Source organism: Vulpes lagopus, chromosome 7 (genome assembly GCF_018345385.1).
Source record: "Vulpes lagopus strain Blue_001 chromosome 7, ASM1834538v1, whole genome shotgun sequence".
Lineage (NCBI taxonomy): Eukaryota > Metazoa > Chordata > Mammalia > Carnivora > Canidae > Vulpes > Vulpes lagopus.
The window spans coordinates 6,890,037-6,906,276 of record NC_054830.1 but is presented as its reverse complement, the minus strand read 5'-3'; the positions used below and the strand labels follow the sequence as shown (position 1 = coordinate 6,906,276).

At 40.5% G+C, this 16,240-nt stretch overlaps 1 protein-coding gene and 1 pseudogene across 1 annotated transcript; both read left to right on the top strand.

The window, feature by feature from the left end:
• The first annotated feature begins 266 nt into the window (after positions 1-266).
• On the top strand, positions 267-8,960 carry LOC121495054 (olfactory receptor 7D4-like). The gene is made up of 2 exons (XM_041762354.1): positions 267-298; positions 8,021-8,960. Exon 2 carries the CDS (start codon positions 8,025-8,027, stop codon positions 8,958-8,960), a length of 936 nt encoding a protein of 311 aa, XP_041618288.1. The 5' UTR covers positions 267-298; positions 8,021-8,024.
• Positions 8,961-13,791: 4,831 nt separating this feature from the next.
• Positions 13,792-16,040, top strand: LOC121494291 (annotated as a pseudogene).
• The last annotated feature ends 200 nt before the right edge of the window (positions 16,041-16,240 follow it).

Sequence of the window (16,240 nt, the reverse complement as noted above, 5' to 3'; positions counted from 1 at the left end):
AGTCTGGAGGGCTAAGGTCGGGGCAGAGGGCGGGGGCTTGCCTCAGAGGATGCTTTCTTAATAAGTAATTGGGGGGGGGGTACCCGCTTTACCTTAAAAACTCTCCTCAAACCCTAGATTCTGTACAGATTTCCTAATTTTCTAAATGCATTTTTTTTAAGACTTTATTCATAAGAGACACAGAGAGAGGCAGAGGGAGAAGCAAGCTCCCTGTAGGAATCCTGATGCAGGACTCAATCCCAGGACCCTGAGATCACGACCTGAGCCAAAGGCAGGGCTCAACCGCGGAGCCACCCAGGCCCCCTTAAATGTATTACTTTCAGTGACATTTTAAGGATGTATTTTAGTAGAATGGTGGTGTGAGATTAATTTTTCCTTTTACTTAATAAATAAACCCTACTGTAATATTACCTATTGATAAGCTATCCTTGACATATTCATTTGAAATTCCATTCTTGTTAATATAGTAAATTCCTCTATATACACTTGCATTTGTTTCTATTTTTTATTTTTCAAATTTTGCCATACAATCCAGGGCTTCCCATACTAAGTTGTATGGAACAGCATCAATTCCAGGCATTTTCAGTTATTCAGCTATGGTTCTAAAGTTTCTACCAAACTCAAAAAAGTTTCATGAGTGATGTGGATTTCAGTGGGTGGTAGTGGTGGAGTTAATAATAGTCTTTTTAGATCCTGGTTTGTTAGCACATTTACTGAGAATGGTTTATGTGTGTTAACAAGTATGTTTTACGCATCTCTTTTTTTTTTTTTTTTTTCCGTATCATTATTTTTAATGTCCAATGTTTATCATATGAGGGCCGGGGCTGCTTTCTCCTCAACTCAAGTTTATAAATTTTCAATTGGCTTGTGAGGCCAATAGGGATACTTCTTCTTGTCTAATTTGGTTTCTGGGAAGACTTCATTCAGGTCCTCAATAGTCATCTGATCAAATGGAATTATGTTCTTCATCTTCTCCAGCTCTTTTTCATATTCTTCAATCCTGACCTTTGAGAGGGACAAAAACTCAGCACAGCTTTTCACATCTTCTTTTTCCTCAGCATCCACCTGGACAGTGTATTTATCCTCTGGCACAGGAACCTTCAGGGCATTAAACTTCTTCTCAAAGTCATCTACCAAGCCAGCCTTTGCCACATTGGCCTTGTAGTAAGCCCAGTCGATAGCAGGCGGTTTCTCAGGAAGAGTAGCCAACCTGGAGGTAAGCATCTCATTCCAGGATTTCAGGGAGTTGGCAATGGCCTTCTGGTTTCGGGGTATGATCTCCCCAAAAGCTACCCAGTCAATGGTTTTTAGAGCAAGTTTTCGCCCAGCCATCTTGAGATCCTTCACCGACCCCGGCGGCCCACAGTCCACAGCCGTTTTACGCATCTCTTGAATCCATAACTGTTTTGCTGCATTCATGTTTCTTTCTGTATAATGTATTTCATTTTCAGGTAGCCAAGGGAGTCTTTTGAAAAAAATCTTTTTTGCCTTGCCTTGAAACATTCTCTTCAAAATCTAGATTACATACAGATTTCCTATTTTCTTTCTTAATGTGTTAGTTTTAATGACATTTTTTTTTAATTTTTTTATTTATTTATGATAGTCACAGAGAGAGAGAGAGAGAGGCAGAGACACAGGCGGAGGGAGAAGCAGGCTCCATGCACCGGAAGCCTGATATGGGATTCGATCCCAGGTCTCCAGGATCGCGCCCTGGGCCAAAGGCAGGCGCCAAACCGCTGCGCCACCCAGGGATCCCAGTTTTAATGACATTTTAATATTTATTCCTCCAAGCTTGTATTTTAGTGTGTGGTGTGGGATAATGGGTCCATTTTTACTTTTTCTCCAGAAAAGGAAATAGTTTTATTGTTAAACTATCCTTGACATACTTATCTGAAATTCCACTTTTATTAAACAGTGGAATACTCTATATACACTTGTGTTAGTTTCTAGATTTTTCTATGACAGCAATATATACTTAGGGTCATATCACTTTTTTTTACTATAATTTTATACTGAGTGGTAATTGAGCAGTAAAAATATAATGGCAGTTAATGGTTCTCAAGTTTCTTCAGAGACATATAATTTTTATGAATTTACTTATGTAGCTATTATGATTTTGTGTTTTGCAACAGCTATATTGAGATATAATTCGTGTATCAGCTTACTTTTTTAAAAAGATTTTTAAAATTTTATTTATTCATGAGAGACACAGAGAGAGAGAGAGAGGCAGAGACACAGGCAGAGGGAGAAGCAGGCCCCACAAAGGGAGCCCGATGTGGGACTCAATCCCAGGACCTCAGGATCACGCCCTGGGCTGAAGGCAGGCGCCAAACTGCTGAGCCACCCAGGGATCCCCAAAATTTTACTCTTTTAAAAACTGGTCCATGTTTTTTTAGCATGTTCAAAGAGTGATGCAAGCATTGCATTTTAGAACCTTTGCATCACTCTGCAAGCATCCTTGGCTGTCCAACCTTATTTTCCTCTTCCCTAACATCTAAACATCCACAAATCTTTTTTTCTCTATTGATTTGTATTGTATAGTAATTTCATGGAAATGAAATCACACAGTCTTTTGTTAATTATTTCTTTTTACTTAGTATGCCTTTCAAGGTTCATATGCTTTGTAGTATACAAAGATTTTATTTATTTATTTGAGAGAGCATGTGCCTGTGCATTCTTGTGTAGGAGGAGAGGCAGAGGAAAAGGGAGAGAGAGAGAATCTCAGGCAGACTCCTCACTGAGCACAGAGGCTGACTCAGAGCTTAATCCCAGGACCCTGAGATCATGACCTGAGCTAAAATCAAGAGTTGGCAGTTTAACCAACTGAGCCACCCAGGCACCCCCATCATTTCTTTTTATTGGTGAATGATATTCCATTGTATGGGTATGTTACATTTTATTTATTCGTCAGTTGATGAACATTTGGGTTGTTTCATTTTGTGGTTACTAGGAGTGTGTGTGTGTTTTTTTAAATGTATGCTCTATGCCCAAAGTGGGGCTTGAACTCCACCACCCTGAGACCAAGAGTTGCAGGTTCTATGGACTAAGCCACCCAGGCGCCCCCTGTGGGTATTAGGAGGAATATTGCTATGAAAATTCACGTGTATCTTTTTGTGCATAAGTCTTTTTTAGTTCCCTTGGGTATTGTTTAGTGCTTGCCAGAAAACAATTAACACACACACACATATACATACATTTCCCTCCTAGACTCCACGTTTCTGTCAGTCTGGGCCTCATAAGGTATTTTGAAGGGTGTGACAGGGTTGCAGCTGTGCCCATGGTGGGTATGGGAAGGGGGTCAACTCTGCCAAATAGAGCAGGAGGTGGCAGGTTTTGGAGGGGCTCTTTCCAGGGCTCATATGGGATGTGGGTTGTGGTCAGGCTAAAGAATATGTTTTGTAGTTGGGATCTACTTTCTGAGAATTTAGGGCACTATGAGCTGGAAAAAAAAAGTTAGGGCCAAGTGCAGATACCTGTCAGTTTTATCTGTAAGCTTGGTGGGGGGTAGTGGGGAGTGGCTTTTGAGTAGATTCCTTTCAAAGAGTAATACACTGTACAAATTTAATCCAGTGATAAATACTCAGTTTGTGTTATGTAATATTTAGTATTAGGCAAAAACTGATGAGCGACAGATCTAATGTTAGACAGGTCTGAACTCCAAAGACCATTCTAATTCTACTATTAACATTAGTGTGATTGGCTAATGCATGCATTTATACATTTATTAACTGCTAGATTCTATGTACTGGTATGACATTTGAAACAAAATGAAGGCCCAATGTTCATAGAATTTACGTTTTATTGGGAGAAAGAAAATATATATAAATAAAGAGTAATAATGGAGTTTCTGGTAAATGCTAATAGAAAAAGTAATGACTATATAGGAATCCTATTTTATTATATGGCGGGGGGAGGATCAGTTGAGTGACAATCCAGCTGCAGCACAGCTATTCTCTGCAAAATTCAGACCTTACTTTACAAATTTTGTAGATCAATAGGATGCTTCCCCCACCCCTGGGGCAAGGGGGAGAGGGGAACTGTAGTGAAATTAAAAGTTTCACATGCACCTAATTGACAGCTAAACTTTAATTAGATTTTATGGTGCCCCCTGTCTGTCACAAAGGGGAGAGACTATGGTATCTTTAACAAATTTACAGGGGACCAAAGCAAGCCTATCCCCATCCTGGCCTTGGCTGTATTAGTCTCCAAGGGGCCCAGAACAGGTAGCCCTAAGAGATGTCATCACTGGAACATGAGCAAAAAGGAGAGTCAAAGCTGCACTTGGTATTGTCAGCACCGATCCTACAGTCCTTCAGTTCTCACTGTGGCTCTTACTTCCTAAGGACAGTCCCTCCCAACTGCTGACCTTCATGAATCACAAATACACTTTCACGGACACTGTACATAGTGTTGCTAATGGGGGGCAGCCCGGGTGGCTCAGCGGTTTAGCGCCGCCTTCAGCCTAGGGCGTGATCCTGGAGACCCGGGATGGAGTCAGGCTCCCTGCATGGAGCCTGTTTCTTCCTCTGCCTCTCTCTCTCCGAGTGAATAAATAAAATCTTTAAAAATGCTAATGAGATGGATTATAGTAAACCCTGTGTTGGGTCACCCACTTTTCCCTTCAGAATTATGGCTTATCCTCCAGGTTCAGGGAGTACAGCCATCTAACAGCTCTCAGCCTTTAGCCTGCTGAGAACTGTCCTCAGCTAAACGAAGCGACTCACTTACCCACTCAGGTCTCCTGCTGGGGGAGCATAACTGCCTGACAGCTATCTGTATTCACCACCATATTTCCTCTGAGGATACTCCTGGCTGCTCCAACCCACTGACTGATCACAGCTGGATACCAGTGCATGCCCACTGCCATGCTCACACAATGACACTGATGACCAGGGTCAGTTAACTCTGCCAAGAGGGTGTCTCCTCTTTCTGGCATAACAGACCTCAAGTGCCAGGCACCTGGATAACTTCAATAGGACCTTGGCCATGTATCTGGAAGTGCTACTCTTTTAGGTGTCAAGACCTCTAAACCTGCTGAGACCAGACTGGAGGAGACCTGAAGCAAATACTGCCAAATTGGCTCACTGGGCATGACATTACACAGGGCTGCTTCTACCAACAAGCCTTGATTTCTGGACCCACATATCCCATGTTTTTGAGTTAGATACATTGTGATTGTCACTGACTTAGAATGTACATGCATCCTATGAATTGTGTAGCCAGAATATCTACTGTATGCAAATGTCTATTCTAAATGTGATCATAGTCTCTGAAATTAAACTGTTGCATATTTTCCATTAAATAATTTTTTAAAACCATTCTCCACAATTTTTTTTTTCTGCATGGTTCTACCTCTGTCCTCATCTTTCTTGACAAACTTCATAGGAGATTTATATTGGCACCTCTGTTTCCTCAATACTCACTCATTGACCCCCTCTATCTGGATTGTTTATGCACCTACCCTTTGGAGGTAAAAAATTGTGCCCTCCCTAATATCAACAAAGGCCTGCATGTCATCGGCAAATGTCAAGGGATATTTTCGTCCTCATTTAGTTAGTCCTTTCAATAGAACCAAAACTATTAACCACTCTGCTTTTCATCAGAAAGGACCTCTTTGCCCCCATGACACTGTAGACTAAGTGATCTTTGAAATCTCCAAAGATTCTTCAAGGAATGAACATCCCATGAAGTTGATTTCCTGTTTTGGGTTCGTGCAGGTATTAAATGTTTCTTAGGGGATATTTTCTCATTTTAAGTCAAACTAAAGAAAGAAGAATTTAATTTTTGAGAATATCCCTTCACCTTTGCCCACTGTTGCCTACACAGATATGACCGAACATTTTCCATTCTTTCATCTTTGTATCCTAAGGGACCTGAATTGTTTGCAGTGAGGAAAGTCAGAAGAACAATTTACTCAATGAGGACCTTTGAGAATTCAGTCACTGAGATGATAATATGTCCTGTTGCCCCTTTCCTGTAATTCACTGATGGCAGCCTAGGGGAAAACCCAAATGGGCTCTCCTGGGACAGACTGCAGAGAAGAGTAAGCTTCAGTGATAACCATCAGAGAGGGCAGGATCAATGCTTCCCAATCAGAGTTGGAGGAGTATGGAGGAACAGGACGAGAAAGTGGGCACTGGGTTTACCTCTAGAGTAATGAGACTGGAACAGTCCCATATTTAGGAAGTCTCTGTAGTTTGAAGGTACTTTACTTGGTACTTAAATCAGTCTTTCCCAGATCTCGTTCTGTTTCCTGCTCTTTCAGAATTGAGACAGTTTCCAGTAAGAGTGATTTTCCAGTGAGTCTCTTTCTCTTTATTCTTTCCCATGAATTCTAGGCTCCTGTTCCATTATGTGTATTATGTGTGATGTGTTGTCCTCTTTATTCCTCAAGTGTTTGGATTTTTCTGTTATATTCTCTAACTCTTTTTGCTGGCAGATTTGTCTTACTGATAGCACTTGGTAGTTCTGTATTGTTTTTCTGTAGTGTCCACAATATCTCTACACATATTGTAATCATTTCTGACAGTTCAAGTTAATATCCATTTCCCATCTTACTAATTTCTATACATATTCAAGACAATATTGAGTGATTGAGTTGGAGTAGACTGTATTGGCTTGCTCACAAATTTAACAGAAATAATTTAATGTAGAATACTCTATTGGCTGGTTTTTTCAAAGTAATCTCTATGGCAAGCACGGGGGCTCAAGCTCATGACCCAGAGATCAAGAGCTGCATGCTCTATTGACTGAGCCAGCCAGGCACCCCTTGGTTGGTTGCAGTTTTAAACAACTATTTTTTATTGGATTAAGAAATTGACCCAAGTGGTGTTTTTTTGTTTTGTTTTGTTTTTGTTTTAGCAAGAGGTTCTTCTTAGGCAGCTAATGACAGTACTGGCTCTTACATTTTCTGAAATAATTTTTCTATTGTGATTATGGTTATGATTGCTCTTCATGTCTCTATTTTTTGTGATGCACACTTTTAGCAAACATCCCAGCATTAATGAGCTTTCCATTTCTAAAATAATTGTGTTACTTGTTTAGGATATATTACTTTTACTATTCTTGAATAGATATGACAGCATTGTATTTAACTTTACTATTCTGTTTTTTTCCCTGTCTACATTTAGTTATATGATGATCTTGAAGATTCCTGTTTAGTGTTCTGGTATATAATGCTTTTGGTCTCAATCTTTATTATATGCCCAATATTTCATGTGTTGAACACCTAGTATGTGTAGGTACCATGTAAATCTTTAGAAAGACAATGGAGAGCAAAACCAGTCACAACCTCTGACCTACAAATAGAATCACCAAGTGAGAGAGGCACATTAAGGAATAGTACAGGATGCTCCACTTTTGCTCCCCACATACTCTGTCCCTCCTGAACTTCACTGTCTGCTTTCCATCTCACTGGCCTCTCAAATCCCTTCCATTACCAAGCTCACCCAACCCTAGGGAAAGGGCAAATTCTGTTCTCTGCACCTGAAATACCTGCTCTTTCCTTATTTTCCTTTATTAACAATTACTTGAGCATTCTGAATCCCCACAAAGAAGTTAATAATAGTAACCACATATTTAGAATGAAATATAGTAAGAGCATAGTTCAGCTCTTCAAATTAAGGCTATTTGAGTTGCGAATCCACATTGAATAATTAGTATAGAGATATCTGAATAATGGAGATTAACAAAGAAAGACATTTGATGTCTTCACTTATTTCGAATACTCATACCATGAAGAAATTGGTTTATGTCCATGGCATCAATTAGAATTAGATCAGTGAATAGGAGATAAAAGGAGATGTCTGTTAAAATTTTAAAAGGATACCTAAGTACATTTAGATTGAAAATGAGCTACCATTTGGCTAAGTGAATGACTCTTTGCCTTTGGAAGAAGGAATGGAGGGTGAATAGGTGGATATCCACCTAAAGGTGGTATTGTAAGGTGATGACTGGCTGATGTGCCAGTTGGCTATTCACTGAAGATTGCTTTCAGTTCCTTCTCCAGCAGGCACATCAGCTACATGGAAGCAGGAAACCATACCAGAGTATCAGAATTTTTCCTCCAGGGCCTCTCAGATGATCCAGAACTGCAGCCCCTCCTCTTTGGCTTATTTCTCTTCATGTACCTGGTCACCGTGCTGGGAAATCTGCTCATCATCCTGGCTATCCTCTCTGACTCCCATCTCCACACTCCCATGTACTTCTTCCTCTCCAATCTATCTTCTGTTGATATCTGTTTCATCTCTACCACTGTCCCAAAGATGCTGGTAAACATCCAGACACACAGCAAAGACATCTCCTACACTGGATGCCTCATTCAGGTGTATTTTTTTATGATTTTTGCTGGGATGGATGGCTTCCTCCTGACTGTGATGGCCTATGACCGGTTTGTGGCTATCTGCCACCCCCTGCGCTACACAATCATCATGAACCCACGGCTGTGTGGCTTGCTGGTTCTGATGTGTTGGTTTATCATTTTCTGGGTCTCCCTGATTCATGTCCTACTGATGAGGCAGCTGACCTTCTGTCCAGGCACAGAAATACCACATTTCTTCTGTGAAGTGGTTCAGATCCTCAAGGTGGCCTGCTCTGACACCCTCATCAATAACATCTTCTTGTATGTGTCCACTGTCATATTGGGTGTGTTTCCTCTCAGTGGGATCTTCTTTTCATACTCTCTGATTGTCTCCTCTTTAATGAAAATGTCCTCTGCAGCAGGAAAATATAAGGCATTTTCCACTTGTGGGTCTCACCTCTCTGTGGTCTCCTTGTACTATGGGACAAGCCTGGGGCTCTATTTCAGTCCTTCTGCAACTCATTCTTCCCAGAGCTCCATTGGCTCAGTGATGTACACTGTAGTCACCCCCATGCTGAATCCCTTCATCTACAGCCTGAGAAATAAGGATGTGAAGGGCGCCCTGGCAAGACTCCACAGTCGAGGAACCCTTTGTATGTGATGGGCCACTGGCTTCAGAACCAAGGGGACATTGTGTATTCAGAAGTCACTTTACTTGTTAAAAAGAATTTTGAAAGAAATGAGTTTGCAGTGAAGAGTAGAGTAACAGAAGCTATCAGCATTTCTCCTCCATTCCCAGGGATCCCAGGGATTTCACTTTCTCCATTGCCTACCAATCTGACTGCCGATGCTCAGCAACAGGTACATGGGGTAAGAAGTAACAGGGAATCATGATCCACCAAGGACTGCGTTTGATGAAGAGGTGTGAAGTACACCATCTTCTTCACCAATTAGCTAGAATAATTCTCATATTTCCATTTTGTGCCACTTTCCAATATTTCCTCACAGGATGAAAACTGTGCTTAGTTTTTGTGGGAGCTGACTTAGGGCATACTTTATTGGATGTATTTCCTTCCCTGTATTACTTCTCTTCTCCCTAACCCATGTGCTTGTTCCTTGCTTCTTCCAGTAATGTGCTTGCTAATGAATCACTGGCTCAGTGTCTTCTTCTGAGTAACCCAAAGAAAGTGAGGTAGTAAAGATTGTGATGGGTATTAAAACAACATCATGAGGAACAAAAAAAAAAAAAAAAAACCAACAACATCATGGATGGAACTAATGACTTTTGGGACAAAACCAAACTGAACAAAAACCAAGAATTCAATACATACATAATTAGATCCTCAAATTATTGGAAAAAACACCATCTTTCAGCAATATTGGGGTAGCTTTGACTCACTTTGATTCCACTACATTTCAAGCAATGTTTAATTATTGACTGTGTGCAAACTGAGGAGACCAAAGAGGTAAATATGATTGCAGTACAAAATTGTGAGCATAATAATATTGGTGTGTAAAAGAACCTGTTGAAAAGAAAGGTAGGGCAGCCCAGGTGGCTCAGCGGTTTAGCACTGCCTTCAGCCCAGGGTGTGATCCTGAGGTCCCGGGATCGAGTCCCACATCGGGCTCCCTTTGTGGGGCCTGCTTCTCCCTCTGCCTGTGTCTCTGCCTCTCTTTCTCTCTTGCTCTGTGTCTCTCATGAATAAATAAAATCTTAAAAAAAAAAGAAAACAAAGGTAAAAGTTTTCAACTCAAGTAATTCCAGAGAATATATTTATTTAATGAAATTACTGAGGTAAAAATTGCATACCATGAATTTCACCCATTCAAAATGTAAATTCAGTAATTTCAGTAAACATAGTTATGCAACCATTGCCACAATGCAGTTTTAGAACATTTCTATCACTCCAAAATTTCCCTTGGTCTCCAGTTGCAGTTATGTCCACTCCCACCTCAGTCCTAGGCAATACCTTATCTGCTTCCTATCTCTAGAAATTGGCTTTTTCTAGATATGTTACGTAAATGTAATCATACAATATATGGGTTTTTGATTCTGGCTTCTTTCACTTAGCATAATGGTTTTTGAGGGTTATCTATGTGGAAAACATACACCAGTATTTTGTTTCTTATAACTGCAGAGTAATACTCAAACATATAAATATACCTCTGTTTGTTTATTTATTTATCAGCAGGTAGACACTTGGATATTGCAGTTTGGGTTATTATGAATAAATCTGTTATGAACTTTTGCACGTATCTCTGTATTGACGTGTATTTTCATTCCTCTGGGGTAGATAACTCATGGTGTAATTACTGAGTTATATGGTAAATTGAGGTTTCATTTTTAAGAATCTGCTCAACTTTTTTTCAAAGTGGCTCCACTATTTTACATTCCCATGACCAATGAACAATAGTTCCACATTTCCCACATCACCAACACTTGGGATTCAGCAAAAACTTCCAACAGGAGAATACACTTGAGGATTGAGTTAACAAACAATCAGTAGAAATTTAACTGAAGAATGGGTTTGGGTAGGAAGTAGAGAGGAGAGTTGGAACAAGAGGAGAAAGGAACCACATACACATAAACATGGAAAATTTGAGATTAAGGCATTTCAGGAGGATATATGGAACAGATTACTTTGAGATTAAGGCATTTCAGGAGGATATATGGAACAGATTACTGAGTTATTAGAAATAAGCCTAGATATGTGGATAGAGGACAGACTATTGAGAATCTAATTTGAGGGATGCCTGGGTGGTTCAGTTGGTTAAGCATCTGATCAACCTAAGATCAGATCTTAGATCTTAGTGTTGTGAGATCAAGCCCTGCATTGGCTCTGTGCTGGGCATGAAGCCTGCTTGAGATTTTCTCTCTCCCTCTGTCTTTTCCCTCTCCTCCCCATTCTGCTCTAGGAAAAAAAAAGAGAGAGAGAATCTAATTTGACAAATTAAGGACTTTGAAAGCAATGGAGCACTACGGCCATGCTGTAATCACAGATATAGTATGAGGACCTTAGGATTGCTCTTAATGGGAAAAATTAGTGGCAAAGGGAACAGTTTCGAGACTGCTGAAGCAGTCAAGGGGAGAGAAGATGGGGACCTGACCGGACCAGTGGCAATAAGATGGGCAGATTTTGGAAGAAAGGTGTACTAATTTCCTATTGATGCTGTAACACATTGCCATAAGTCTAGTGGCTTAAAACTATACAAATTTATTATTTTACATTTCTGGAAGTCAGAAGTCTAAAATGCATCAGCAGGACTGTTTTCTTTCTGGAGGTGCTGAGGAAGTCTCTTTCCTTGCCTTTTCCAAATTCTAGGCCCCCTCCATTTGTGGGACTTTTGGAATTCAGGTATAAAGCCCTGTTATAGCCCAAGAACAAGGAGGAACATTTTGAGAAGGCAGACCTATGCCCAGATGTTCGGCTTGTTGACCATGGTCCCACTCATATACCTGGAAATAGCCACATCCCATGTGGACTTGACTATACTCCCATTTGGCCTTGGCACTAGCACTATCCCTCAGACTCCAGAAGGAGACACATCCACCCATGCCTCTCAGATAATAGGCCTTTAAGATGCAGACCTTGAGCAGCCACCCTGTAATCCAGCTCCAGCCTCTCTCAACTATGTCCATCTGTGACCCTGAAGGCAGGCCTGCTGACCTGGTCTGATTGCAGATCTTGAAGCAGCCCCATGCCCAGCTCCAGACAGTCTGAGCCACGATGTAGAAGGAATCATGCTCACCCAAGGACCCAGGGGGAGACTCATCCATCAGTGCCCACTGAGGCAATCTATAGAACTTGGTCATGTGGACCCTAAGGCAGTTCTATGACATGGCTCCAGCCCCTCTCACCTGTGTTGGGCCATTCACGCATGCCTAGTGAGAGAGCCATACTTTTCCACACAACTTGGAAAATAGCCACTGTGGATCCTGAAGAGAATGCTTGCCCCAGTGCCAGCCCTACTGACCAAGGCCCAGAAGGCAGTTCTGTCTACCCAGAAAAGGTCCATTTCCCTACTAATTGGATTTCCACAGATTATATTACAGATCCAGAAGCAGCTGTATTACATGGCTCCAACACAACTCAACTATGGTCCCAGAGGCAAAACCACCAGCCCTAAAACCCAGCAGGAGGTCTTTATGTAGTGAAAGCAGCCTCCAAAGACTGAAAGAAGTGTTTTCTCCTTCAAATGCATAGACCCTAATACCAACACCACCTGTCTGCATACTCTACCAGCTGACCTGAAGAATTCCAAGCTGAACATTTCCTGCAGTTACATGCAACAAATATTACCTACCATGAAATATTGAAACATATAAAGCTACCATAATCAAGAATGAGGTATGTACATATATATGACTAGTACATAAGAGTTCTAGAAACTGATAGATATTTATAAGAATTGTTTTTTATTTTTTATATATTTTTTAAAGTTTTTATTTATTTATTTATTTATGAGAGAGAAAGAGAAAGAGAAACGCAGAGACACAGGCAGAGGGATAAGCAGGCTCCATGCAGGGAGCCCAACGTGGGACTCGATCCCGGGTCTCCAGCATCATGCCCTGAGCCACCGGGGCTGCCCAAGAATTGTTTTTTAAATAAGGGTGGAATTCCAATTCAGTATGCCAATTAGCTTACCAGTAAGTGGTACTAAAACAATTAGCCATGTGTTCTGGAGAAAAATTGTCACTGGATCCACTACCACACACTACATGTCAAAATATATTCCATGCAGATTAGAGATTTAAAGATCTTTAAATATATTTAAGAAAAAATTATAAAATCTGAATAAGATATATAGTTTAAAAAGGGTTAAAATCAAGGCAGATAGTCTTTTTTTTTTTAAGATTTATTTATTTATGATAGACATAGAGAGAGAGAGGCAGAGACACAGGAGGAGGGAGAAGCAGGCTTCATGCCGGGAGCCCGATGTGGGACTTGATCCCAGGACTCCAGGATGGCGCCCTGGGCCAAAGGCAGGCGCCAAACCGCTGAGCCACCCAGGGATCCCCAAGGCAGATAGTCTTTTAAAAACAGACTTTTGGGGGGGCGCTCACATGGCTCAGTTGGTTAAGGGTCTAACTCTTGGTTTTGGCTCAGTTAAGGGTCCAACTCTTGGTGTCTGCTCGGTTGTGATATTGGAGTCGTGGAATCACGCCCCGCATTGGGCTCCTTGCTGAGCAGGAAGTGAGCTTGAGATTCTCTCCCCCTGCCCCTACCCATGCTCTTTCTCACTCTCATAAATAAATTAAAAAATTTCAAAAGCCAGACTTCTTCGCCTATATAACACTTAAATCTTTATATAGGGGGCCTGGAAGGCAGGGTCTGAGGCATGCAGGAGGGAGAGGGGCCAGGCTGGGGGTGTGTGCAGGAGCCATAGTGCTGCAGCCCCAAGGTCCTGGCATATTTTAGCATCTGTGCAAGCTTCTCTGTAATTCATGTTTTCTCACTGTAGTATTAAGAATTATACCAAATTGAAAAGATATGAATGAATACCCTAAAACAAGAAAAAATAAGACATAAGACATTACACTCTTCTTCTTACTTAGATTCCTCTGGAATAAGCAGAATTGCAGATAGATTCAATGGAATTTTTTTTTCTGATTAGTTTTAGTACTTGTTCTATGAGACAACCAGACGAAATATTTTGGCAACAAAGATGACGACTCTGATACAGAGACATCAAATGATTTGTCAAAATTTACAGATGGAATCAAGGTCAGAAATAGAAATCATAACTATCTGGTTCCCAGTCCTGTACTGAGAATTCTATACCACACTGGATTTTGTACAGAAAATTGAAATTTGTGATCAAGAGTGTGACTCATTTGAATTGGTCAACCAACAAACTCAAGAGGAGAGTCCTATAGAGGTTCACACTACTGAAGATGTCCCAATTGTTGCAGAAGTGCATGCAATTTCTGAAGACTATGATATAGAGACAGGAAACAATTCCTCTGAGAGTCTCCAAGACCAAACTGATAAGGAAGCCACCAGCTAAAGTTTGCAAAATTCTTGACATGAGCCAAGTTTGAATGTGACTGCCCAGCAGAAGTGACTTATACTGAGAGCTAATAGGAGTGTCCCCTATAAATGTGAACTTTGTGAATTCAACAGCAAATATTTTTCTGCTACAAAACAGCATATGATGCTGAAGCATAAGTGTAGTGATTCAAACACATGTCAAATATGCAAGGAAAGTTTCTCTACCAACATGCTTCTGATCGAACACACCAAACTGAATGAAGAGGATCCCTACATTTGTAAATACTGTAATTATAAAACAGTGATTTTTGAGAACCTCAGCTGGCACACTGTAGACACCCAGTTTAGTGACCTTTATTGGTGTGAGCAACGCAATGTACAGTTATTCTCAAGCAGTGAATTCAACCTACATTTCCAAGAGTACAGCTTTGATGACAGTACTAGTGTCAGTTTTGTAAACATGAAACCAACAATCCCGAAGACTTGCAAAACCATGTGGTAAATGAACATGCACGTAAATTAAGTAAGTGATAATAAGTATAACAATGGAGAACACGGACAGTACAGCCTCTGTCCAAAAGAAAAGTGGTACATATAGTCCCCCCCCAAAAAAAAAAGGTTTTATTTTTTTAGAGAGAGCATATGCAGGGGGAGGGGCACCAGAAGAGGGAGGGAGAGAATCTAAAGCAGACTCCCCACTGAGTGCAGAGCCTGACATGGGCCTCAGGGCTTGATCTCATGACCCTGAAATCACAACCTGAGCCCCAAATCAAGAGTTGGATGCTTAACTGACTGAGCCACCCAGGTGCTCGCAAAATCGCCTTTGACAAATGTTAAAACTTCTTTGTATGTCAAGTATGTGGTTTTCATAGTAGACTTCATACAAATGTTACCAGGTATGTTGCTATTGAACATACTAAAATTTTTCCTTATGTATGTGATGACTCTGTGAAAGGCTTTTCAAGTATGTTAGAATATTGCAAACTCTAAATTCACATTTATCTGAAGGGATTTATTTATGTCAGTACCGTTAACATTCAATAGGACAAACTGAAGATCTTAAAATGTATCTAGATTTCAAGCATTCAGTTGACTTACCTCATAAATATAGTGATTGCTTGATGAGGTTTGGAAATGAGAGGGGATTACTAAGCCACCTTCCAGTCCATGACACAATTATTTTCTTTAACTTTCATAATGTTAACAAATTTGATATTTTGGAGATGTTAAAAAAAAAAACCCACTAAATGTTTGTACAATGAAAGATGAAACATTAACATAGCAACAGACATGATCAATTCAATACAGACATGATCAATTCAATCGGTCCATAAAACACATTTGATGATGCGCATGAACAAGACGTTTCTCTTTTTATTGAACAACTGACATACAATATTTGATTAGTTTCGGGAGTACACAGTGATTTAACATATATACAAAGCGTGAAATGGTCACTACAGTAAGTCTAGTTAACAACTGTCGCCATACAAAGAGTGGTGAAATGTTACATTGACTATATTTCATATGTGGGGACTTTACATCCTCTGTCTTAATGTCTTAATTTTTTTTTTTAAACTGGAAGACTGTACCTCTTAATCCCCTTCACCTATTTCGTCCATTCCTCCCCCCACTCTCCTCCCCTAAGTCTTGAATAGATGGGATACCCAATCTTATTTAAAAAAAAGATCTTTAGGGATCCCTGGGTGGCGCAGCGGTTTGGCGCCTGCCTTTGGCCCAGGGCGCGATCCTGGAGACCCGGGATCGAATCCCACATCGGGCTCCCGGTGCATGGAGCCTGCTTTCTCCCTCCGCCTGTGTCTCTGCCTCTCTCTCTTTCTCTCTCTGTGACTATCATAAAAATAAATAAATAAATAAATAAAATAAAAATAAAATAAAAAAAGATCTTTAAAAAAAAATAAAAATAAAAAAAGATCTTTATTTACCG

What these genes read in the sequence shown, in the direction of transcription:
- LOC121495054 (XM_041762354.1), top strand. Translation starts at nt 8,025, where the DNA reads ATGGAAGCAGGAAACCATACCAGAGTATCAGAATTTTTCCTCCAGGGC.